The sequence below is a fragment of the Schistocerca cancellata genome, chromosome 3, assembly GCF_023864275.1.
Source record: "Schistocerca cancellata isolate TAMUIC-IGC-003103 chromosome 3, iqSchCanc2.1, whole genome shotgun sequence".
NCBI classification, from domain to species: Eukaryota; Metazoa; Arthropoda; class Insecta; order Orthoptera; family Acrididae; genus Schistocerca; species Schistocerca cancellata.
This window is the reverse complement of record NC_064628.1, coordinates 25,825,429-25,851,013: the sequence shown is the minus strand read 5'-3', so window position 1 is coordinate 25,851,013 and position 25,585 is coordinate 25,825,429. Positions and strand designations below refer to the sequence as shown.

Below are 25,585 nucleotides of genomic sequence, written 5' to 3'. Positions count from 1 at the left end.
GTCTTTGACAGTTGTGCTTTTGACAGACTTTGATATTCAGCAACACATTTTCAATAACTTGGCAGCAGCTGTAAAATACAGAATGAATTTCTCACTCTGCTGCAGAGTGTGTGCTGACATTAAACTTACTGGTAGATTAAAACTGTGTGGGGGATTTGGACTTGAACCCGGTATCTTTGCCTTTCATGTGCAAGTGCTCTACTAACAGAACTACCCAAGCATGTCTCACGTCCTCTCGTCACAGCTTTACTTCCACCGGTAACTCATCTCCTATCTTCCAAATTTTACAGTTCTAGGAAAGTTACATGACCAGCACTCTGGAAGAAAGCACACTCCACTGTAAAGTGAAAAAGTCATTCTGGAAACATCCTCCAGGCTGTTGCTAAGCCATGTCTTTCATGTATCCTTGTTTGCAAGAGTGCTAGTGCTGAAAATTTAACAGGAGAACTTAATTGAAGTTCCTTTTGGTAGGAGATGAGGTACTGGAGGAAGTAAAGCTGCTAGGATGAGTCATGAATTGTGCTTGGGTAACTCATTTGGTAGAGCACTTGCCCACAAAAGGCAAAGGTCCCAGGTTCTAGCCCTGGACTGGCACACAGATATAATTTACCAGGAAGTTTCTGTCATAAAATAGTTTCTCTGAAGTTCAGTTTAAGAGGAGCTTAAAGGAATTATTGGTGGCCAACCCCTTTTACTCCATCTTCAGTGCTGTAATGTGATCAGTAAATAAGCATTGTAAACACATTCTCTGTGATGATGTGTGGTTACAGTGACAGATCAGTTATTAACTCTTAAATGAAAATGTTTAAGGTTTTTTGACTTGTTCTGCACCCATGAGGACCAGTGCACTTCTTATCTATGGAAGGGACATCAACATTTTTTTAACCCTTTCACTGCTACAGATGTGCTCTAGCATTCCGTGCTGAGGCGCCTTTCTTATGTCGTGTTGTTTGACAAATGCTAGTGCCTTTGCTGAGAGATGGCATTCCAGGTGAAATGAAATACTTATCAGCTGATTTTTTTGAAAACTATTCGGTGAAAAAATTTGGTTTTGGCACATCTTACAGTCTGATATCTTTATTTGATAAAAACTGAATTTCTTTTTTTTATCCATCATACTTACTGCCCTGTAACAAATTAAGTAAAACAGTGCATGAACTGGTAAAGAGTAGCAGAGGTAAAAATGGATCATGTAACTTTGCATGTGATTGATTTTAGCTCATATATAGCAGTGAATCAAATGTAGACAAGATATTGAAATTTTATTTAAAATTGAGAGCAGAACAATATTTCATTTTGTTCATGTAGGGTTTTATATCAGGCGGATGCTCAGGTGTGACCCACCTATTCAGGCTCGCGAGCGACTATGAAATATTTATCATCCATTTTTAAGAAGACGGTTAGCTGAAACAATTTGAGTTAAGCACACCTTAGAGTCCGATATCTTCTCTTCATAAAGGACTGATTTCTTTTTCAGTAGATTGTTTTGAGTGGATGTACTTGGGTTTCTGGAAGGATATTTCAAGGACATAGCTTTCAGAGCATCCCTTAAGAGTTTATACTTATTTAATTGCTGTTGCCTTATCGTCCCCCAGTATTGCTGGACATCTGTGAAAGCTAGGCAAGAAATATGGATGTAATTCTTAGGTCTTCCAGTAGTTTTGGTTTTTAAGTTCTTTTTCCCACTCTCAGATGACAGTCCAAACCAGATTAAAGAGGAGAGGAGACAGACCATCAGCCTGTCAAAGACTGATTTGTACCAGAAATGGTTCTGACACCTCACCCATGAATTTTACCATGAAGATTGTGTTGGTGACTGCTTGTTTGATGAGGTTTAGAATTTTCAGGTGAAGTCCATGTCCTTCAAGGATGATAGAAAGGCATTGCCAATCGACTGAATCTTATTTTTTTCTTGGAAGTTCACAAAGACGCTTATGATTGGGGTGTCCCTGAGGGCTTTGTATTTTAACATTGTTTTTAAATTAAATATTTGTTCGACACAATTTCAACCAGTGTGGAAGCCGGCGTAAATTTTGTAATAAAGTTGCTTCTGAAATATTTTGAGGAGCAATGCTGATAGAATTTTGTAGTAATTTACAGAAATGTAAATCCGTTTCCTCTCCTATTTTTGAATTTAAGGATATGCCTGTGAATCTCTTATAATAATAATAATAATAATAATAATAATAATAATAATAATAATAGTAATAGTAATAATAATAATAATAATAATAATAATAAACCCCGTGGAGGCCCGGGAAACGAATAGGCCTCCGGTATGTTCTGCCAGTCGTAAAAGGCGACGAAAAGAACAAACCACTAATAGGGCTAACCCCCCTTTTAGTGTGATTACTTGGTTCAGGACAGAACTAAAGAAGCCTCGGACAAGTGCCGTCATGGTCGGGGACGACGCTTGAACCCTATGCCCGCCCACAATGGTAACAACACTGCTAGCCAACTGGAAAAGGACTTAAATCCGAATAGAGGTGTTTTGCAGGATATGCTTCCTGCAACCACCCTAGAAGGAAAACAAAGACAGAGGATGAGATGGTCAGATGAAGTTAATCGACACCTCATGTTCTGTTATTACCAAGCAACAAACCTAGGAACCAACACAACTGGATACAGATCACAAGTATACACAACATTTATTACCAGATACCCGGAATTAAAATTTTTAACAGAACAACGACTAGCTGATCAGATCCGTGTAATAATAAAAAATAACAGGATACCCCAGTCAGAATTAGAAAACATCAAACAACAAGTACAACAAATACTGGAACAAAATAATGTGCAATCAGAAGAGGAAGAAAACACAGTAATGGACTCAAACATCCCAGAGCAAACAAACAAAGACCAACACGCATCAATTAAACAATCAGAGGAAAACGAAATCTTAAGACAGCCACCAGAACAAGCACAAATAGAACACGAACAGAGACACGTGTTAGATATAGAAGAGAAATTTCAGCTGACATATATAGAATACAAAGACACAAATACAGACATTAGACCATTCTTGCATAGACTGCCAAATAACCCACAAGTCGAAACAACAATAAAAACTATCAACACAATCATACACAACAAAATAAATGAAAACACAACTATGGAAGAGTTACAACTACTGGTTTATATAGGAGCACTCACTACACTAAATATACACACTAGGCAGAGATCAGAACAAACCAACACACAGAAGAAATGCACAAAACCAGCATGGCAACACAGGTTACAGATCAGAATAGAAAAACTGAGAAAAGACATCGGACAGCTAACACAATTTATAAGAAATGAAATATCAGACAAAAAACGAAAAAGGTTAGGTAAAATCTCACAACAAGAAGCAATAGAGCAATTAGATGAAAAAAAGCAGAAATTGCAAGCATTGGCCAAACGACTTAGAAGATACAAAAAAAGTGAAAATAGAAGGAAACAAAACCAAACATTCAACACAAACCAAAAGAGATTTTACCAAACAATGGATAACACACACATTAAAATAGACAATCCACCAAACATAACTGACATGGAACACTTCTGGAGCAGCATATGGTCAAACCCGGTAGAACATAACAGGCATGCACGGTGGATACAAGCAGAAACAGACACATACAAGATGATACCACAAATGCCTGAAGTGATAATTTTGCAACATGAAGTCACCCGAGCAATTAATTCTACACGCAATTGGAAAGCCCCTGGAAAAGATAAAATAGCAAATTACTGGCTAAAGAAGTTCACCTCAACACATTCACATCTAACTAAATTATTTAACAGTTACATTGCAGACCCATACACATTCCCTGATACACTTGCACATGGAATAACCTATCTGAAACCTAAAGATCAAGCAGACACAGCAAACCCAGCTAAATATCGCCCCATAACATGCCTACCAACAATATACAAAATATTAACTTCAGTCATCACACAGAAATTAATGACACATACAACACAGAACAAAATTATAAATGAAGAACAAAAAGGCTGCTGCAAAGGAGCACGAGGATGTAAAGAGCAACTGATAATAGATACAGAGGTGACATATCAAGCTAAAACTAAACAAAGGTCCCTACACTACGCATATATTGATTACCAAAAAGCCTTTGATAGTGTACCCCACTCATGGTTACTGCAGATTTTGGAAATATACAAAGTAGATCCTAAATTGATACAGTTTCTAAACACAGTAATGAAAAACTGGAAAACCACACTTAATATCCAAACAAATTCAGATAACATCACATCACAGCCAATACAGATCAAGCGTGGAATATACCAAGGAGACACCGAGCGAGGTGGCGCAGTGGTTAGCACACTGGACTCGCATTCGGGAGGACGACGGTTCAATCCCGTCTCCGGCCATCCTGATTTAGGTTTTCCGTGATTTCCCTAAATCTCTTCAGGCAAATGCCGGGATGGTTCCTTTGAAAGGGCACGGCCGATTTCCTTCCCCATCCTTCCCTCACCCGAGCTTGCGCTCCGTCTCTAATGACCTCGTTGTCGACGGGACGTTAAACACTAATCTCCTCCTCCTCCATACCAAGGAGACTCATTAAGTCCTTTCTGGTTCTGTCTTGCTCTGAACCCACTATCCAACATGCTAAATAATACAAATTATGGATACAATATTACTGGAACATACCCACACAAAATCACACATTTGCTATACATGGATGATCTAAAACTACTGGCAGCAACAAATCAACAACTCAACCAATTACTAAAGATAACAGAAGTATTCAGCAATGATATAAATATGGCTTTTGGAACAGACAAATGTAAGAAAAATAGCATAGTCAAGGGAAAACACACTAAACAAGAAGATTACATATTGGATAACCACAGCGACTGCATAGAAGCGATGGAAAAAACAGATGCCTATAAATACCTAGGATACAGACAAAAAATAGGAATAGATAATACAAATATTAAAGAAGAACTAAAAGAAAAATATAGACAAAGACTAACAAAAATACTGAAAACAGAATTGACAGCAAGAAACAAGACAAAAGCTATAAATACTTATGCTATACCAGTATTGACCTACTCATTTGGAGTAGTGAAATGGAGTGACACAGACCTAGAAGCACTCAATACACTTACACGATCACAATGCCACAAATATAGAATACATCACATACATTCAGCAACAGAAAGATTCACATTAAGCAGAAAGGAAGGTGGAAGGGGATTTATAGATATAAAAAACCTACATTATGGACAGGTAGACAATTTAAGAAAATTCTTTCTAGAACGAGCAGAAACTAGCAAAATACACAAAGCAATCACTCATATAAATACATCAGCTACACCATTGCAATTTCATAACCACTTCTACAACCCTTTAGATCACATAACATCAACAGATACAAAGAAAGTAAATTGGAAAAAGAAAACACTACACGGCAAGCACCCGTATCGTCTAACACAGCCACACATAGATCAAGACGCATCCAACACATGGCTAAGAAACGGCAATATATACAGTGAGACGGAAGGATTCATGATCGCAATACAGGATCAAACAATAAACACCAGATATTACAGCAAGCATATTATTAAAGATCCCAATACCACAACAGATAAATGCAGACTTTGCAAACAACAAATAGAAACAGTAGATCACATCACAAGCGGATGTACAATACTAGCAAATACAGAATACCCCAGAAGACATGACAATGTAGCAAAAATAATACATCAACAACTTGCCATAAAACATAAACTAATAAAACAACACGTTCCCACATACAAGTACACACCACAAAATGTACTGGAGAATGATGAATACAAATTATACTGGAACAGAACCATTATAACAGATAAAACACCACCACATAACAAACCTGACATAATACTCACCAATAAAAAGAATAAATTAACACAACTAATTGAAATATCCATACCCAACACAACAAATATACAGAAGAAAACAGGAGAAAAAATTGAAAAATACATCCAACTGGCTGAGGAAGTCAAGGACATGTGGCATCAGGATAAAGTCGACATTATCCCAATTATACTATCAACTACAGGAGTCATACCTCACAATATTCACCAGTACATCAATGCAATACAGCTACATCCAAACATATATATACAACTACAAAAATCTGTAATTATTGATACATGTTCAATTACCCGAAAGTTCCTAAATGCAATATAACATATACCATACAGTTACAAGGAAGTCACGCTTGACCGAGGTCCGCGTCACGTTCCATTTTTAACCAGACTTAAGTCTGAGAAAAAAAAGTCAATAATAATAATAATAATAATAATAATAGTAATAGTAATAATAATAATGGTTTATTTGTCCATAATAACTATTACAGTCATGGACATAGTCAGTCAGTACATACATGAACAATAATAATAGTTTAGTAGTAGAAATAAAGTACATATAACATTAAAAATCCTTGATGGAGTACAAACATTTAGCAATTAACAGCTGCTTTAATTTTATTTTAAATATGTTTCCTTTTAACATTTTTATGGTGTTTGGTAGTCTGTTGTAAAAAAATCTTCCAGTAGAAAATGGATTATGATCGGTTGCTTTTTTATTTCTGAATTTTATGTGGTAATCCTCTTTCTTCCTTGTATTATAACTATGGATATCACTTTTTATTATACTGTGCTCCATATTTTCTTTTACTAACAGTATAGTTCTTAGAACATATAATGAATACACTGTTATTATATTATACTTAATTAAGTATTCTCTACAGGATTGACGTTTACTAATATTCGCTATTATCGTAATTGCTCTCTTCTCATGAGGGTGGTATGGATTAGGCGTTGAAGTTAGTGGGGATATCCTTCGGGAATCTGCCAGTATCTCTAATGCTTCTCAAACTTCATAGAAGCAGCTGAGGAGTTCAGAAAAATACTCTGCCATTTCCTGACAGTTTACCTGATTGGTCAGGGTTAGCCGTACCTCTAATTTTCTGAACCCTAATTTTTAGGGGTATGTTCTCAAATTATTCTTGTAAAAATCTTATAGAAATCTTGTGTCTAGTAGGTGTAAAAATTTTCTTTGCTGGAATCCAGTTGTTCTTTCATGTATTTCCTCGTGGTTTGGCTAATGATTTTCATCACTTGTTTCCTGATTTCATAGAGGTGTTGCATATTTTCTAGCATTTTGTTATTCTTATAGTTGAGGAAAACTTCTTTGCATTCTTTCAGCTCTTTTACATATTTTGAATCCCGTCAGGCATGTCTGAAGTTCTTTTCCAGTGTAGTTAATTCTTTGGCCATTTCTGTGGAATTTTTCTCAGGTGTAAACTTGTTCTTCTTGTTTACAGTTGGTTTCTCTTCTTTTGCTTGTCAGGTTTTTTGGTGGGTATGATTATTTTCTGACTCATTTCCTTCGGAGTAAATTGACTTTTATTCTTGTTAAATTGTGGTCGTAACAGATGTTTGCCCCTCCACTGACTGGAACATTGTAGATTTTTTTCTGTACTGGGTAGGAAACATGTATATGATCAATGTGATACTCACCAATTTCTTGTATGTGGATGCTCCAAGTCTTTTGTTTTCGTGGAACTTTTCTCAATGATTTTGATATGATTTCTAAGTTGTACTTTTGGCAAGTCTTTGGGCCAGTTTTGTTTGTGAATGTGTGTTTTCTGTTATTTTCTTTCTTTGCCGATTTACACATTGAAGTCACCCAGCAGAATCTTCACTTCTTCTGCAGGGATTTGTGCCATGACACTCGTGACTTTGGCCCAGAGTTTTCAGTGTTTTGTGGGTCTTTTCTGTTGTTATTGTTAGTGGGCATATGAACATTGATGAGTGTTAATTTCTTATTGGCAGATTGTATGCACATAGTCATGAGGTGATTGTTTATGGGGAGGCTTCTATGTATCACAAAGACCATGCCCAGAAGTGGAGTGCCATTGGTAACTCAGTTTCTGTTTTAAAATACAATAGTTACTGTAGTCTATAGCAGGGGTTCCGAACAAAATTTTCTCGAGGACCCCCTCATTGAGCATGATAGGTACCTTGTCATATCACAGTATCATTTACCTAAAAATGCCAAATTAAGAGTCTTTTTATACGTTTTCTATTTCTGGTGCTTAGAAAAAACATTGACATATTCATTACTGAAAAAATATTGAGATTAAAAATTTTTCAATTTAGCCATCATTGTTATTGTTAAATTTCTGATTATTGCTCAAAATCTTTGTCTTCAAATCTGGGTGCTTAGTATAACAAACTCCTTAAAAAATAAAAATTGAGTATGAACTGAAAATGACAGGAAAACATTAAAACTGATTGTATTGGTCTTAAGTGTACTACACTTGAGATTGCATTGAGTAGACATGTGAAAAATAAGAAAACACTAATTTCATACAAGGTATTATTTATTTGAAAAAATACAGTGAGGTGACTTCAATCTGACCTCTCAGTCCATTATTTCTTAAATATTAGGTTCCAAACTTGAAACTTTCACTCTGAAATCCGACTGCATGTCGAGCTGTCACTCTGAAATCCGACTGCATGTCGAGCTGCTTCCTATATTTGTCTTTCATGAAACACTTGGATGAAATGAAACACTTGGGTGAAAATGCTTGCTCACACCGATATGTGGTTGCAAATGGAAGGATCTTTTTCATTGCTGTATCTCCAAGTTTCTTGTAGTCCTTGCGTGCTGATGCCCAGAAGTGTATAATTTTATCACCGATGAAAATGTTTATCATTGTACCACAGCTGGACAGATCCACAAGTTGATCTTGCTCTTCTTCTGTGAGGCCTGGGATTTTGTCTGTTTTTTCACAGCTAAAGGGATTTCGACTCCATCTGTCGTCAGGATCAGGTTCAGGGAAATACTCTCTAAAAGTGGTGGCTAGGCTGCGTGGATGCTTGGCTACATTGATCTTGATCTGGTCAGGCAGTGATCTCTGATGACTCCAAGAATTGTTTTAAAGTAGAAAAGTTAGTTAGTGACTCGTTTTCTGTCCTTGACGCCCAGATCTGACACTTTTTGACCATAACACTGATCTTATCCTCAACTTTGAACATGTCTACATTTTTTTCCTTGTAAACTCAAGTTTAACACATTCAGGTATTCAAACACATCAGCTAAGTATGCAGCTGAGCAAAGCCAAGAGAAGTTAGTGAGAAAATCCGCATACTTTGTGTCAAGAAGGAAGACACGAACTTTGTCTCTAAGTTCGAAAAATCTTGACAAGATCCTACCCCGAGAAAGTCATCTTACTTCTCTGTGAATAAGAAGTTGCTCATGCTCACTGCCGATCTCTTTACACAATGAAGAAAATAATCTGGATTGCAGATGTTGAGTTTTAATGTATTTGATGATTTGAACTACTTCGCTAAGTATCTTTTTCAAAGGTTCAGGCAATTTTTTGGCTAGTAAGGCTTCACGATGGATACAGCAGTGAGTCCATTTCACCTCAGTGACTACTGCTTTGACAAGAGCTAGAAGTCCTGTTTTTTTAGCCAGCCATTGACTTTGCTCCATCCGTCGACATGCCTACACATTTTTTCCTAGTGACATTTTGTTCATTGAGATTATTATTTAATGCAGTAAAAATATCGTCTGCTGTTGTATGCAGTAGTTCACATGAAAAAGAAAATCTTCAAACACTTGGTCCTCCCATAAGAATTGTGCGAAAACCAACATTGTAGCTTTTTTTGATATGTCTGTGCTTTCATCCAATTGTAGAGTGTACATGTCACTCATGTAAAGTCTAGCTAGCAATGTTTCTTCGATGTTAACTGCCATATCAGTAATTCGCCTTTGAACAGTATTATTTGAGAGCGAGACAGTTCCTGTAATACCTTAGCAGCTGCATCACCTAACATTCTCTTGCAAAGTATTTTTGCTGATGGCAGTATAAGTTCCTCAGCAGTTGTGTGGTTTCTCCCACATTTAGCAACAAGCTGAGCCACATCGTAAGCCGCAAGGGTTGCATTTTCATTTACATTTGCACCACAGTGTTTGGTAACTGTTTTACGAGATATTTTCAGCTCTCCTAATTTATTTTTGAAAAAATCTAGACTTGCTTTTGAACTCTTGAGTGCTTTGTTTCAAGATGCGCCGGAGTTTTGCTGGAACATCAAATGCATTATCTTCCTCTTCATCTGTAGACCTTTCTTGTTTTAACGAACCACTTTTTAACCATCAGTCCATTTTTAACTACACAAACTGTAGCTTCTGCAAAAAACAACGCTTCACAAACACTACTGTTTTAACCTTCCGTCGGGCGCGGCTGTTCAAATTGATACACCTCGAAGTTTACAGTAAATTATTTGCCAACGAGTGGCAGCACTGACGCCTACTCGCTAGTAGCTAGCCTTTTCCGAACGCTTGTCATTGTTGTGTGCTTCAGTGTCGATACGACTGCTCTGTTGTCGATATATGTGCTGATTGATCAGTTTGCTACACTGCGCCCGTTCGTGTTGCATTTCAACAATTCATTTCTTTGGTTATCAGCATAACTTAGTAAGTAGTACAATGTTAATATACAATGTGTAATGCACTTATTTTCTTTTTGGACCGTTTAATCGTCAGTTAAGAATGTTTGAGTATCAGGTATCAAATTGATACACTGCGCCTGACTGCGTTATTTTATAGGAATTTTATCATTTTAAGTGTGAGACACTTGATCATGGCAGGCTACAGTAAGACGTACAACCTCCTTGACCCAAATCATGTTGCAGAAATACAAAAAATGTTGTTCGAAGAGGATAATGATGAAGTTCAAGAGGATTTTGAAGATGAAGTAGACACAGATTGTGATGACGCAGTTGAAGTTTGGCAGGAAGATTCAGAAACAGAGGAAAATGACAGTGAAAACGACGAGGAAGTACTTGAAGAAAGCCAGCATTATTATATTGGAAGGGACAAAGAGACAAAATGGAATAAAGTTCCACCATCGCAGAGAGTAAGTTTCGGGGCGCACAATATTATTCGAAAGTTACCTGGTCCTATAGGTGCGGCGAAAGCATTGAGAACGCCTTTGGAATGTTGGAATTCCCTCACAGATGACGACATTTTGTCGATTATAGTTCTATATACCAATCAGTATATTGAGAGCATCAAAGCTTCTTTTCAGCTAGAGAGAGACGTAAAACCTACAGATATTATTGAATTAAAAGCTTTCATTGGTCTTCTGTTTTTGGCTGGTGTTGACAAAAGTAACAGACAAAGCTTAGAAGATTTGTGGGGAAGTGACGGGGATGGAATTGAAAAATTTCGTCTCGTTATGAACATAAAACGTTTCAAATTCATCATGCGGTGCCTTAGATTTGACAATCGTGTGACTCGTGATGAAAGGAGAAAATTAGACAAGGTAACAGCGATTCGGTAAATATTTTCTCTGTGTGTACAGAATTGCCAGAAATCCTACACCCTCGGAGAAAACGTTACAGTAGATGAGAAACTTGAAGGATTCCGTGGAAGGTGCAGTTTTTGCCAATACATACCTAGCAAACCAAACAAATATAGAATTAAGATATATGCTCTTGTGGATTCCCAAGTATTTTATCTCTATAATCTGGAAATATACGCTGGTCTGCAGCCAGAAGGATTGTACCACGTTAGCAATAAACCTTCAGATGTTGTTCTGCGACTATGTGAACCAATTTATCAGTCAGGTCGGAATGTGACAGCAGACAATTGGTTTACTAGTATTGGTTTGATAGAAGAACTAAGAAGAAAAAAATCTTTCTTTTGTTGGGATGATGAAGAAAAACAAGCAAGAGATTCCTCTGGAGTTTGCTACCAGTAAAGGCAGGGCTGTCCATAGTTCACTTTTTGGCTTCAAGAAAGGCTGTACTCTAGCTTCCTACGTTCCTAAAAAGGGGAAGTGTGTTATCTTTGCATCAAGTTCGCATGGAGATAATTCAGTAGATGCTGACACTGGAGATAAACAGAAGCCATCCATTGTAACATTTTACAATAGCACCAAAGGTGGAGTCGACACTACAGATAAGTTGACCGCTTCATACAATGTAACAAGAAATGTGTGCCGTTGGCCCATGGTCATATTTTTTGCAATGTTCAATATGAGTGGAATCAATTCACAAGTAATTTACTATGGCAACAACGAGAATTTTATCCGAAGAAAAGCATTCCTGAAGCAACTCTCGCATGCATTAGTTCTACCTCACTTGGTTCGTAGAAGCTTGGACACCTCAGGAATTCAGAGATCTTCAACTGCGGCTACAACAATATAGGCGAACGTGTGAAGAAGAAGCAGTAGACACAAGCAGAAACGAAGAACAAGGGACTGGGATCAAGAGGAAAAGGTGTAATACCTGCACAGAAAAAAAAGACTGACAAATATTGTTGCAAAATGTCAGAAGCCTATCTGTTTGATACACATTGAACCTTTTTGCTCTGAATGCGGAAAAATTCCGCATTTGTTACCACAGTCAAAAAGTGACGATGAAACAAATGAATGAGTTGTAATATCATTGTTGTTCTGCTCCAGTGTTGTAATAGCCTTTCTGTAAAGATAATTGTCATTTGTAATCTGTTTTATTAGTGAAATATGATAAAGAAGCAAATGAAAAAGCGACGTTTTTATTATTTGTTACTAAAGCCCAACATTGACGATAAGAAATCTGAATGATGAATATTTCTACTGCAGTTGGGCTCGTATGTCATCTTCGTCTTTCTTTAAATATATTTGTCACTCATAATACGTTTTGTGAACAGAATTTAATAAATGATCACGTGAATAAACGGTGTGATCAATTTGATACACCGCGCCCGATCTCGCTGCGACAAACACCGCGCCCGACAGAAGGTTAATACAGAATATTGAATATGTAAACAGTACGGTCTGTGAAAGCACTGGCAGTAAATTAACAATGGTCGATTGTCGTCTGAAATGTGAGTTTCTGTGTAAAGTGACTGTCAGTTGTCAGCTGCAAAGAGACAGCGCGCGCAGTCTAACGGCATACAGCAGAACTATTTGCCTCTATCTAATTGTAGTTTTACACTAGAGTGTGGTAGTGTCAGTTGGCTTTAGGAAGATGCTAGATGCAGAAGTTAGCGTTCGCTAATGCAGGAAGTGGCCAAAACAAAAAATTTGTTATCATATGTAATATATTTAATATATTTTTTATTCTAATAGCATCTTGGGGACCCTTCTGGCATAGCTCGTGGTCCTCTGGGGGTCCGCGGACCACCTGTTGGGAGCCACTAGTCTATAATGTCATCGGTGAGTCATGTTTCTTGGAGGGCTAGTGTGTGGAGTTCTTGTCAGTTTAGCTAGGGTGTGCAATTTTCAGGATTGAGTTAGTGTGTTGATACTGAAGGTGCACAATATATTTGTGAATTCTAGATGGAAGTTTACCAGAGAACTCTGACTGTCTCAGCATTTTTGTTTGCCTGGGTCCCCCAAAATTTGAGTGCCTGGTTGCTGTCTCTTGACAGGTGGATTGGTTACCAACTGGGATAATGCCGCCCTTTCTCTCCCAATTAATGATAGCGTGTGATTGTCCAGTATTTCCCTTGTTTACTTGAAACCAGGGATTGTCAGTTTGTAGAGTTAAGAGGCAGGAAAATTATTAATATTATTATTAATTTCAGCATTTTTTGTTAGAAATGGAATAAATTGCTATATTGTGTCTCTCTTGGATTACTTTTCCAGTTTAAAAGACTCAAAGCAGGTGCTGGCAGCTTCTGTGCTACAGTATGCATTAGGAGTGGGCCCCTCTGTAAAGTGGGGAAATCCTGCAGGATCTCTACTGCAGAAAGCTGCTGCCTCTGCAGCAGGTAGTGATCCATTTGCTGTCAACGCACTGAATGTTTCATTCACTGATTCTGGACTCTTTGGATTCATAGCATCTGCTCCAGCAAATGTCATTGGTGTGGTAAGTTTCTGTTTTAGTGTCTGGTGATTATTTTATTTACTTGTGATACTGATCACTTTTGCACTTTCATAGATTAGTCATCCTACATTAATTTCTATTAAAACTTTGATGGGTAATACTCTCTCTGACTAGGCTATCCAGACATGATTTGGGATCTGCCCTCACAACTTTGATGTTGCCAGTGGCTCTCTACTCCTCAGACTTCATAGAAGCTCTCCTGCATACCCTACTTTACTAGCATTCCTCAAAGAAAGGACATTGTGGAGAAATATTCATGCATGCTTAGCTCAGTCAGTAAGAATATTCATTGCCCACGAGAAACTGGCTTCAAATCTTGGTCTGGCAAACAATTTTAATCTGTCAGGTATTTTCAAAACAGCATACAGCTATGTAGTGAAAGATTCTGTCTTTGTTCTTCAGGTTTGAAATGCTACATTATGATAAGACTAAAGTATATGAAAGTGACTAGTGAACTGGAAGATCTTTCTACATAAGGTAGATAACATCTACTGAGTAAGCAATAATAGATGAAAACTTATATGTACTTGTTTACTTTCTGTACTGTGAGCTTCTGTTGGAAGAAGAGAGAAAAGGTTGAAGGGGTAAAGATACTGGTAAAGTGTAGGGATCATTCAAAACTTGGATCAAGATAAGCTTATGGGACAGTTTGAAAGTGGGAAAATTGTTTATTGCAGCAGATGAGATCTATACAGCAGAGAACATAGAAAATATGGAGATGGCACTATGCAAGTGGATATATGTCCTGAATGATCAAAAAATGGAGGAAATAGGAAAAATACTACAGAGCAGAAAAAAGGTAGTAAAATGAAAGAAACGAAAGGAAAATGAGACTAGAAATAATATTGTAAGTTGAGGGCAGGATAGTGGCAAGAACCAAATACGTGGTGTTGAGAAATTTCCTGTTTGTGATATTCTGAGGAGCAACTGTGGTGGTGGTGGTGGTGGTGGTGGTGGGGGGGGGGGGTGTATAGGGATGAGACATGATAAAACAAGATCAAGGGTACAGATATTGTTTCAAGGAGTACTTCACTACAGGATAGTGTGCATTCTGAGTGTAAGCTCTCGGTTTGTATCCATTCATCCAGACTGATAATGTGATGGTTGTTACGCCAATGTAAATGCTGGACAGTAGTTTCAATAAAGTTGACTTACATGACTACTTTTTTCCATAGATTGCCCTCCCTTTGACAGAATAAGTCTGATGCAGGTAGTTGTGCAAGAAAGTGTAGCCAAGTCACAGCTGGGGAAGTCACAAAGATAGGGAAGTATAAACTAAGGAAACATATTCAGAAAAGGTAGCCCTGGAGAAGAAGTTGTGTAATATATTCTAGCCAGGACAATAGGGGGTAATGAGAAAACAATCCGTAGTTGTTTTTGGTGAGTAATGTGTTGGTTATCTTTGCTGGCAGGATAATTGCTAGCAATGTTACCAGAGATGAGATGTGATGTATTTATATAAGTACCAGCATCCAAACAGATAGGCTAGTCTGGATGTTAAGGCTGCAAGGCAGGGAACGTACCATGTGGGAAGTGTGGCTGCTGTCTAAATGTAAGTACTCTTGTTTAGCATGTGCAGTTGGCCATGGGTGAATCCAATATCATCATAAGTGATGGTGGCTTGAGCTTTAGAAAAAGGCTGTGTGTTTGGTGTCAGAACTTTGGAGGTTTACTTTCGTTATGGGTCTTTACCAGGTGTATCCAATATTTTAGCTTATCTGCGTCACATTGGGAAGAAGACAAGTGTTTTTAGGTTGCACATAATTTACATAACGTTAACAATAACCGCTGAGGGGGTAATTCAAAATTAGCAATTTTTATTGAAATAGCATGAAATCGCACTTTTTACGAAATATAGCAAAATTTTTAATTTTTCCATATTCATAACTGATGGTTATCAAATGTTAAAATGACATCAAGTGTTAAAATTACATTTGGAATTCTAATCTTCTCAAGGCTAAGATAAATAGCACTGACTTTGGTGAAAAATAGCACTGAATTTGCCAAAATAACAATGAATTTGCCTAAAATAACAGTGAATTTGGCAAAAATTAAATCAAATTTGGAAAAAATAATACAGAGTTCAACAAAAAATAACATCAAGTTTGGACATAAAATAAAAGATGTTTTCCTGACTGTATCAATTTATCAATCTTTTATTTAAAAGAAATGTCATTGAAATTCATTCGTTTACTTGTATTTTTACCGATCGTGTGATAGATGCTCTTTTCTTGGGCCGCATTGATACTTTGTTTCACCCGCATGCGGGTTGTGGGTCGGACACCCCTGGTATATGCAGTTAAAATATTGTCAGTGAATGAAACCTCCACAACAGTCGTATGGTCCATGGCTACCAGGTTAAAGTCATCTAAGTGACAGAAAATTTTGGCAGTGGGAAAGTGTCAATTGTGGACATACAATGAATTGGGACTGTAAGAGTGACAAGTTTCAAACTTTGAGAGAAGGCTACAGTGAAGCTATGGAGGATGTAGATATAAACAAAATGTTGTTCAGAATGCTTAGATGACACATATGTTGGAAAAAAAATTATGTACTGTCCATGAAGATTAAGTGGTGGTATATGTTCATTTTACACAGTCGCAGTAGCATTTTGTATCAATGTGACCTGTTATGACCAACCAGTGGTTACCTTTAGATTTATCAACAGAAAAAAAGGAGACATTTATCTTAGGGTGGAAAAATCTGCTAAGTAACTACTGTATGTTCATAGTGATACAAAAGAGGCGCACATTGCAATACTGTACTTGGTGGTCAGAAACTGTCGTAAAGGCTTGCAAGGGTGTTGCAGGGAAATAACTGTTAAGAAAAAGAATAAGGTACATTGCCCCTTTTCAGAATTAACCCAATGACTTACTAATATTTTTCTCCATAGTTGACCATACATTTACTATTTCAATCAGAATTATATAGTTTTTTTGATAGGATTTCTTCATAGATCTATCCTTACCATTTATTGGAAGGATGAGAAGTGAAGGTAATACTGTTTTAGAGGTTGGTGTGGTATACCCTAAAAAATACACATGTGCAATGCCACTAGACATTTTGAACACTCAAACCATGTATCACTTTTCTTCTTCCTTGCTTTGCACACAACAGAATTTCTGGAGGGTTTTTCCTAGATGGGATTTGGGGGGGGGGGGGGGTTAAACGTAGCTGACAATGTAATAATGGACTTGTAACTTGTGACTGGCTGTGAGCCAGCTGTATAAGCCAGTGGTTTAATTGGCGTTGAAGTTACTCAAGTTGTGTTCGCAAACTGAAGTGGCGTGCTAGAGGCACCATCGCTAAACATGACCTTGGTTTGGTTTCCTAAAACCAGTCAAGAGTCTGATATAAAAATTGGATATGGGATGGTAGTAAGGATTGAACCTGAGCCAAAAGCTGAGCAATGTCGTACGCTATCATCTTTGGTATGAGAGCAGCTGGCATTAAATATATCTGGTAGACTGCTTGAATTTGCACATGTAATGACCTGAAGGCTAACCTCAATGCTAATTAACTTGGAAACGGTGCAACATTTCAGTTTTTTTTATCTTAACTCCAAGCTTTTTGACAATCCTGTGTGCTTAGTCTGAAAAGTAACGTCTACTCCAGGAGATTTTATCATTGCAATCATTATAGAAATGTGACAAGATTTTTTTCAGCAGTTTAAGTATGCGTAGAATTCTCACTTGCTTGACCATTATTGTGATTTATAAAATAGATTTGTTTATTGGATCACTACTTTATACACCCTTTTCACAGTGATAACTGCTTGAAAAGTTACTAATATGCCAACTACACTGCCTGACAAAGAAGTACCCAAAAGGGAAGGAGGAAAGAAAATGAGATTTCACACGTTGGGAGGGCATGTGATGCTAAAAAGGGAGTCAAATGAAAATGAGACAATAGTTAGTAAACTGTTCATTATTTCAAAAGTAATTGCTGTAGCTGTTAATGCATTTATCCCACTGAGAGGAAAGACAGTCAATTCCTTCATGAAAAAACATTTGCGGTCGACTACAGAACCAAGACTGTATCCAGTCACGCACCTCTTACTGCGAAGCAAATTGACGGCCAAAAATGTCTTTCTTCAGGGCATCAAAAATATGGATATAGCTTGGGAAGTGATTGGAAGTGTAAAGAGGATATGTAAGGGATTCCCAGTGAAATTTCTGCAGCTTAGTATAAACAATCTTGGAAATAAGTGGGCACTTCATTCTTGGCCTTTCAATCTTATTGTTCCTTCTTGTTTTTCATACATGTTGTATATTGCATGTCTTTCCCTATAGCTTACCGGTATGTTTATCAAAATTTCAGACACCCTGCACCATTTTACATTATTGAACACCTTTTCCAGGTTGACATATCCAATGAACATACCATGATTTTCTTTCTTTCTTTCGTTCTTCTATATTGTGGTTCATGGTGTGGGTTCCTGTAGTCATGTCCTAGTTCATGAACCACGGGCAACGTATGAGTGGCCAAGTAAGTGGTCCCGACAGTCGGGATACCAGTTACTTTGGAATAAGGCTGGGCATCTCGGACATATTCTGAGTCGTGGTCACCTTTGTGCTCATATGGCAAAGACTACCAAATCCGCCGGTTAGTCCCTCAGCCGTTAGGGGTAAAACCCAATGGGACTCGGGGCAAGTAAGGCTAGCAACCTGCTTCCCTGGTACTTTAAATATGATGCTCGCAACAATCAGAGCAAAATGCCTCGGACCTTTGGAGGTGACGGAGTCCCACCTCTAACTGACAAACCAGGGACTCCTAAGATATGACTTGGCAAACAAATGGTAATGAGATGGGGAGCTATTAATATCAATGGGGGCTACTCTGGGAAGAAGGTAGAGCTGGCAGAGGCTGCAAGTAAGATGGGGCTGGACGTTTTAGCTGTTAGTGACATCCGGGTAAGGGGTGAGAAAGAAGAGGAAGTGGGAGAATACGAGGTCTACCTGTCAGGAGTCAAAGCAGGAATAGCACAATGGGGTGTAGGGCTTTACATCAGGAAAGAAATGGAACCCAGCGTAGTTGCAATAAGGTATGTAAACGAACGACTGATGTGGATAGATCTGACAGTGTCTAGCGAGAAAATTAGGATTGTGTCAGTATATTCGCATTGTGAAGGGACAGATCAAGATAAGATGGATAGTTTTTATGAGGCACTCAGTGATGTAGTTGTTACAGTAAAGGACAAGGACAGTGTTCAGCTCATGGGTGATTTTAACGCCAGGATTGGAAATCGAACAGAAGGGTATGAAAAGGGTATGGGTAAATTTGGAGAGGATATGGAGGCCAACAGGAACGGGAAACAACTCTTGGATTTCTGTGCCAGTATGGGCTTAGTAATCACAAACTCCTTTTTTAAACATAAGATCATTCACCGGTATACTTGGGAAGGTGGGGGAACCAGATCTGTCATTGACTATATAATAACACATCAGGGATTCAGGAAGGCTGTGAGGGACACACGTGTATTCAGGGGATTTTTTGATGACACTGATCATTATTTAATCTGCAGTGAAATTGGGATTGTGAGGCCGAAAGCACAGGAGGTCAGGTCCATATGTAGGAGGATAAGAGTGGAGAAACTTCAGGATAAGGAAATCAGGCACAAGTACATAACAGCGATCTCAGAAAGGTACCAGTTAGTTGAATATAGTCAATTACAGTCATTGGAAAAGGAATGGACAAGGTACAGGGACGCAGTACTAGAAGTGGCTAAAGAATGTCTTGGAACAGTAGTGTCTAAAAGTAGGGTGAAGCAAACAGCTTGGTGGAATGACACAGTCAAGGCAGCCTGTAAAAGGAAAAAGAAGGCGTATCAAAAATGGCTACATACTAGAACTCAGGTAGACAGAGAAAGTTATGTTGAAGAAAGAAACAAAGTCAAACAAATAATTGCAGCATCCAAGAAGAAATCTTGGGAAGACTTTGGAAACAGGTTGGAGACTATGGGTCAAGCTGCTGGAAAACCATTCTGGAGTGTAATTAGCAGTCTCCGAAAGGGAGGTAAGAAGGAAATGACAAGTATTTTGGACAGATCAGGAAAACTGCTGGTGAATCCTGTGGATGCCTTGGGCAGATGGAGGGAATATTTTGAAGAGTTGCTCAATGTAGGTGAAAATATGATCAGTAATGTTTCAGATTTCGAGGTAAAATGGGATAGGAATGGTGATGGAAATAGGATCACATTTGAGGAAGTGGAGAAAATGGTCAATAGATAGCAGTGCAATAAAGCAGCTGGGGTGGATGAAATTAAGTCAGAACTCATCAAATACAGTGGAATGTCAGGTCTTAAATGGCTACACAGGATAATTGAATTGGCCTGGGAGTCGGCACAGGTTCCATCAGACTGGACAAAAGCAGTAATCACACCAATCTTTAAACATGGAAACAGAAAAGATTGTAGCAACTACAGAGGTATCTCTTTAATCAGCGTTGTGGGTAAAATCTTCTCAGGTATTCTTGAAAGGAAAGTGCGAGTATTAGTTGAGGACCAATTGGATGAAAATCAGTGTGGGTTTAGGCCTCTTAGAGGTTGTCAGGACCAGATCTTTAGCTTACGGCAAATAATGGGGAAGTGTTATGAGTGGAACAGGGAATTGTATCTATGCTTTATAGATCTAGAAAAGGCATATGACCGGGTTCCTAGGAGGAAGTTACTGTCTGTTCTACGAGATTATGGAATAGGAGGCAAACTTTTGCAAGCAATTAAAGGTCTTTACATGGATAGGCAGGCAGCAGTTAGAGTTGACGGTAAATTGAGTTCATGGTTCAGAGTAGTTTCTGGGGTAAGATAAGGCTGCAACCTGTCTCCACTGTTGTTCATATTATTTATGGATCATATGTTGAAAACAATAGACTGGCTGGGTGAGATTACGATATGTGAACACAAAATAAGCAGTCTTGCATATGCAGATGACTTAGTTGTGATGGCAGATTCGATTGAAAGTTTGCAAAGTAATATTTCAGAGCTAGATCAGAAATGTAAGGACTATGGTATGAAGATTAGCATCTCCAAAACGAAAGTAATGTCAGTGGGAAAGAAATATAAACGGATTGAGTGCCAAATAGGAGGAACAAAGTTAGAACAGGTGGACGGTTTCAAGTACTTAGGATGCATATTCTCACAGGATGGCAACATAGTGAAAGAACTGGAAGCGAGGTGTAGCAAAGCTAATGCAGTGAGCGCTCAGCTACGATCTACTCTCTTCTGCAAGAAGGAAGTCAGTACCAAGACTAAGTTATCTGTGCACCGTTCAATCTTTCAACACAACTTTGTTGTGTGGGAGCGAAAGCTGGGTGGATTCAGGTTACCTTATCAACAAGGTTGGGGTTACGGATATGAAAGTAGCTAGGATGATTGCAGGTACTAGTAGATGGGAACAATGGCAGGAGGGTGTCCACAATGAGGAAATCAAAGAAAAACTGGGAATGAACTCTATAGATGTAGCAGTCAGGGCGAACAGGCTTAGATGGTGGGGTCATGTTACACACATGGGAGAAGCAAGGTTACCCAAGAGACTCATGGGTTCAGCAGTAGAGGGTAGGAGGAGTCTGGGCAGACCAAGGTGAAGGTACCTGGATTCGGTTAAGAGTGATTTTGAAGTAATAGGTTTAACATCAGAAGAGGCACCAATGTTAGCACTGAATAGGGGGTCATGGAGGAATTTTATAAGGGGGGCTATGCTCCAGACTGAATGCTGAAAGGCATAATCAGTCTTAAATGATGATGATGATTATGATTATGATTATGATGATCTATATTGCTTCCAATATTAAGCATGACATCACATCAGAACTGCCTCTCTGGTGCCTTTTCCTCTTCTAAAGCTAAACTGATCATGATCTAACAGATCCTCAGTTTTCTTTTACATTCTTCTGTATAATATTCTAAGTTTTTCCAGAAGTCTGATGGCACGTTGGCAGTCTCAGATTCTACACACAAACTTGAATAGTCATGTGGTTGCCACTTCCCCAACGATTTTTGAAATTTTGACGGAATCTTGTCTACCCTTACAATCTAATACCTGATTCCAGAATCTCTGTCTGACATGATGTAATACAGTTGGATTGCCCCCATGTTGCCTGGTCTTTTCCAAGTATACTTCATCCTCTTCTGATTCTTGAGCATAGTATTCACTATTACCATCTAAAATTTAGTTCAGAACTCAGTTAGACTTTCTCCTCTCCCATTCCTACAGTCAATCCCATATTAACCTGTACTCTTTTTTTCTAATAACAACCGCATCCCAGTGCCCACAATGACTAGATTTTCATCTTCCTTTACATGCTGAATTACCTGTTCAGTATCCTCAAATGTTCTATCTATCTCCACCTCTTCATCTTCTGCTTTCAATGTTGGCATTTATACCTGAACTTCCGTTGTTGGTACTGGTTTGGTTGGCAGTTGAATCTGATGACAACCATATCAGTGAACTGTTCACAGAAGCACACACTCTGCCATACTTTCCTGTTCTGGTTACTGTATTTACTCGAATCTAAGCCGCACCTGAAAAATGATACTCGAAATCAAGGGGGAAAAAAAAATAAATTTCCCGAATCTAAGCTGCACCTGAAATTTGAGACTCGAAATTCAAGGGGAGAGAAAAGTTTTAGCCCACACCTCCAAATAGAAACAAAGTTGGTCCATTGTAATATGAGACACAATTTAGGTCGAATAAATGACGATACAGCTACAGTAGTTTGGCTCGAGTTGTAAGCTTAGCAGTTAAGCTTTACCAGGTAGCCATTGCTATGCGTCAGGCGCTTCATCCGTATTTATACGGGTACCCTTCCTTTTTCACATGCTTCATCAGGTTTGAATCGATTGCTTATTTTTCTTTGATCTGATAAGTGCCATTCTCTTTGTTATAGGTGTTTACATCACTATAAGCTGAAACTGCATTATTGTACTGTGTCATGCATTATTTGTCGCATTCTGATAATGAGTGTTTACTGCCTGTCGCCACTTGCGGCATGGCTTGCTTTTGTGCGCACTACCGCCGCTTACAATAAAAAAAAAGAGGAATTCCCTCATTAGCGAAACAATGGCAAGAGACTGCCATTTGTTGTTACTTACACTGCTGCTTTCTTTGATAATGATCAACAAGAACCAAATAATAGACTGCATATGATAGATGATGTTCTGAATGAGAATTTAGCTAAAATTTTTCTCCGTTTGAAAATCTTTGCAGATGCCTCTTTAGTACGTTACAGTCTGCACAGAAATTAGTCATCTCAGATTTAAAAATCTAGTAAATTGCCTCGCTTCATTTCTGACTGCATCACTGTTACGCATAAGAATAATCCGAGTATAAACATGACATGATATGTATATTCTTCCGCATTTGCTGTTGTCTCACACTAGTTTCATAGTTTATTAAGCAGACAAGATATAAGTGAGATAGCAGCAAACATGAAAGAATACGTGGCAAAATGTTTATATTCGTATTATTCTTATGGTGAAGAGAATACTGCATGTGATTCACAATTCATAAAAGTTCCTAATAGCAATCATTTCTTCTGACATGTAGGAAAAAATTCAGAACGTAGAGTTGGCCATATTGACAAACGTCCCTAACAGTCCTGCCAGTCGAATTTTAGTAGTAAATTGAAATGCTGCTACATTCGAAGGTGAACAGTACGGAATTTGTATTTACTTCGTTGGACAATGTATGAAAATGCAGTGGTCGAAACTCGGGGTGGAGAAATAAAAGCTCGTCTTCCACCTTTTTTTAAATTTATTTACTGACGCAGAGGTTTTGGCGCCAGTATTTATCTTTGTGCCTGCAAAGCATGCCTGTGTAGCGCTACATATATTACACAGCAGAAGTTAGTTGTGGTGGCACCTACCAACATTTTTCAGAACTTCCACTTACTTTGCACTCGATTCTAAGCCACAGGCAGTTTTTTGGATTACAAAAACCGGAAAAAAAGTGCGGCTTAGATTCAAGTAAATACGGTATACAATTTTCTGATCTAGATTGAGTCTTGCATTTCTTCAGATTTCCTACCTTTCCTATTTCTTTCAAACATCTGGCAGTCCAAGTTCCAACTTGTAGAATGTTATCCCGTTGTGGGCTATTCAGTCTTTTACTCATCGTCATTGCCCCTTTGGCAGTTCCCTCCCAGAGATCTGAATGGGGGACTTATCTGGAACCTTTTGCCAATGGAGATATCAACATGATACTTTTTCAATTACAGACGACATGTCCTGTGGATGAACTGTTTCTTTAATGCAGTGGTTTCCATTGCCTTCTGCATCCTCATGCTGTTGATCATTGTAGATGATTACACCTTTTAGGGGCAGTTTCTCATGCCAAGGGCGAGAGAGTGCCCTGGACCTGCATCAACTCCTCTACCCTCTGTGACAAGGCCATTGGCAGAGCGGGGTGACTTCTTATTCACAAGTCCTTGGCCACCAGTGCTGATGATTTGTTAATTGAAAATTTAAGCAGTGGGTAGGTACTAACACGGGACACAGGATTTTATTGTATTGTATTTTAACCGTGGACCTAGAAACGATGGAGAGGCTCCGTCTCCGCCACAGCCGCAGTGGTCCACAACCCCACGACGACTACTGCAGTCCAATTCACCCCTCCACCGCCCCACACCGAACCCAGGGTTATTGTGTGGTTCGGCCCCCGGTGGACCCCCCAGGGAACGTCTCACACCAGACGAGTGTAACCCGCTATGTTTGCGTGGTAGAGTAATGGTGGTGTACGCGTACATGGGGAACTTGTTTGCACAGCAATTGCCGACATAGTGTAACTGAGGCGGAATAAGGGGAACTAGCCCGCATTTGCCGAGACAGATGGAAAACCGCCTAAAAACCATCCACAGACTGGCCGGTTCACTGCCGGGCGGATTTGTGCCGGGGACCAGGCGCTCCTTCCCACCCGGAAAGCCGTGCGTTAGACCGCACAGCCAACCTGGTGGGCCAGGATTTTATTACTAGTTAACGGTGCTACCCATAGACAGTGGATGAACTAAGCTTGCCATAAAGCTGTTGTACACTCTCCTGAAGCAATGTTGCCCACAATTGTTGTAATTGGTCTTTGATATCTTCAATACGTCCCTGGGACAGAGTTGCCATGTGACCTGGTCCCACACATTCTATCACGGACAGATCTTGGGTCTTATTGACTGTGGGAGTACTTCAACATCACATAGACTGTTCAGAGAGGAACATGTCATGTGGGGGAACATTGTCCGGTTGAAGAATGCCACCCCAATACAGTCACATGAGGGGTAACCCATGAGGATGTATGTGATGCACTGTTGTGCCATGAGAGTTCTCTGAATCAGTATCAGCTGCGATCTGAAAATGTAGCCAATTGTTCCCCACACCATGCTCCTTGTTGTAACACCACTGTGCCTGTCCAAAATAATGTAGGAATGGGGCCTTTCTTCTGCTCACCTCATACTTGCCGATGACGTTCATCCATCGTAATGCACACATGCAAAACACAATGTAACACCATTCATCAGCAGTCCATGCTTCCCAATCACAGCACTACTCGAAATGCTGTTGTTTCTTTTATGAGGTTAAAAGCAGCATAACTATGTGTCGGTAATTCCTTAGTCTGGTTGCTGCTAGTCTCTGACTAGTGGTGCGGTTTGATGCAGAATAATGTGGGTAGTCCATTACTTGTCTCATATGGCAGTCACAGAGCTCGGATGTGGTCAGTCAGACCTT

The 25,585-nt window shown here is 38.8% G+C and overlaps 1 protein-coding gene across 1 annotated transcript in view; it reads left to right on the top strand.

The window, feature by feature from the left end:
* LOC126176825 (cytochrome b-c1 complex subunit 2, mitochondrial) overlaps positions 1 to 25,585 on the top strand; it is a 58,663-nt gene that overhangs the window by 17,621 nt on the left and 15,457 nt on the right. The window contains exon 6 of the mRNA XM_049924009.1: positions 13,638 to 13,860. Coding sequence (XP_049779966.1) covers positions 13,638 to 13,860 — 223 coding nt within the window. The remainder of the gene's footprint in view (positions 1 to 13,637; positions 13,861 to 25,585) is intronic.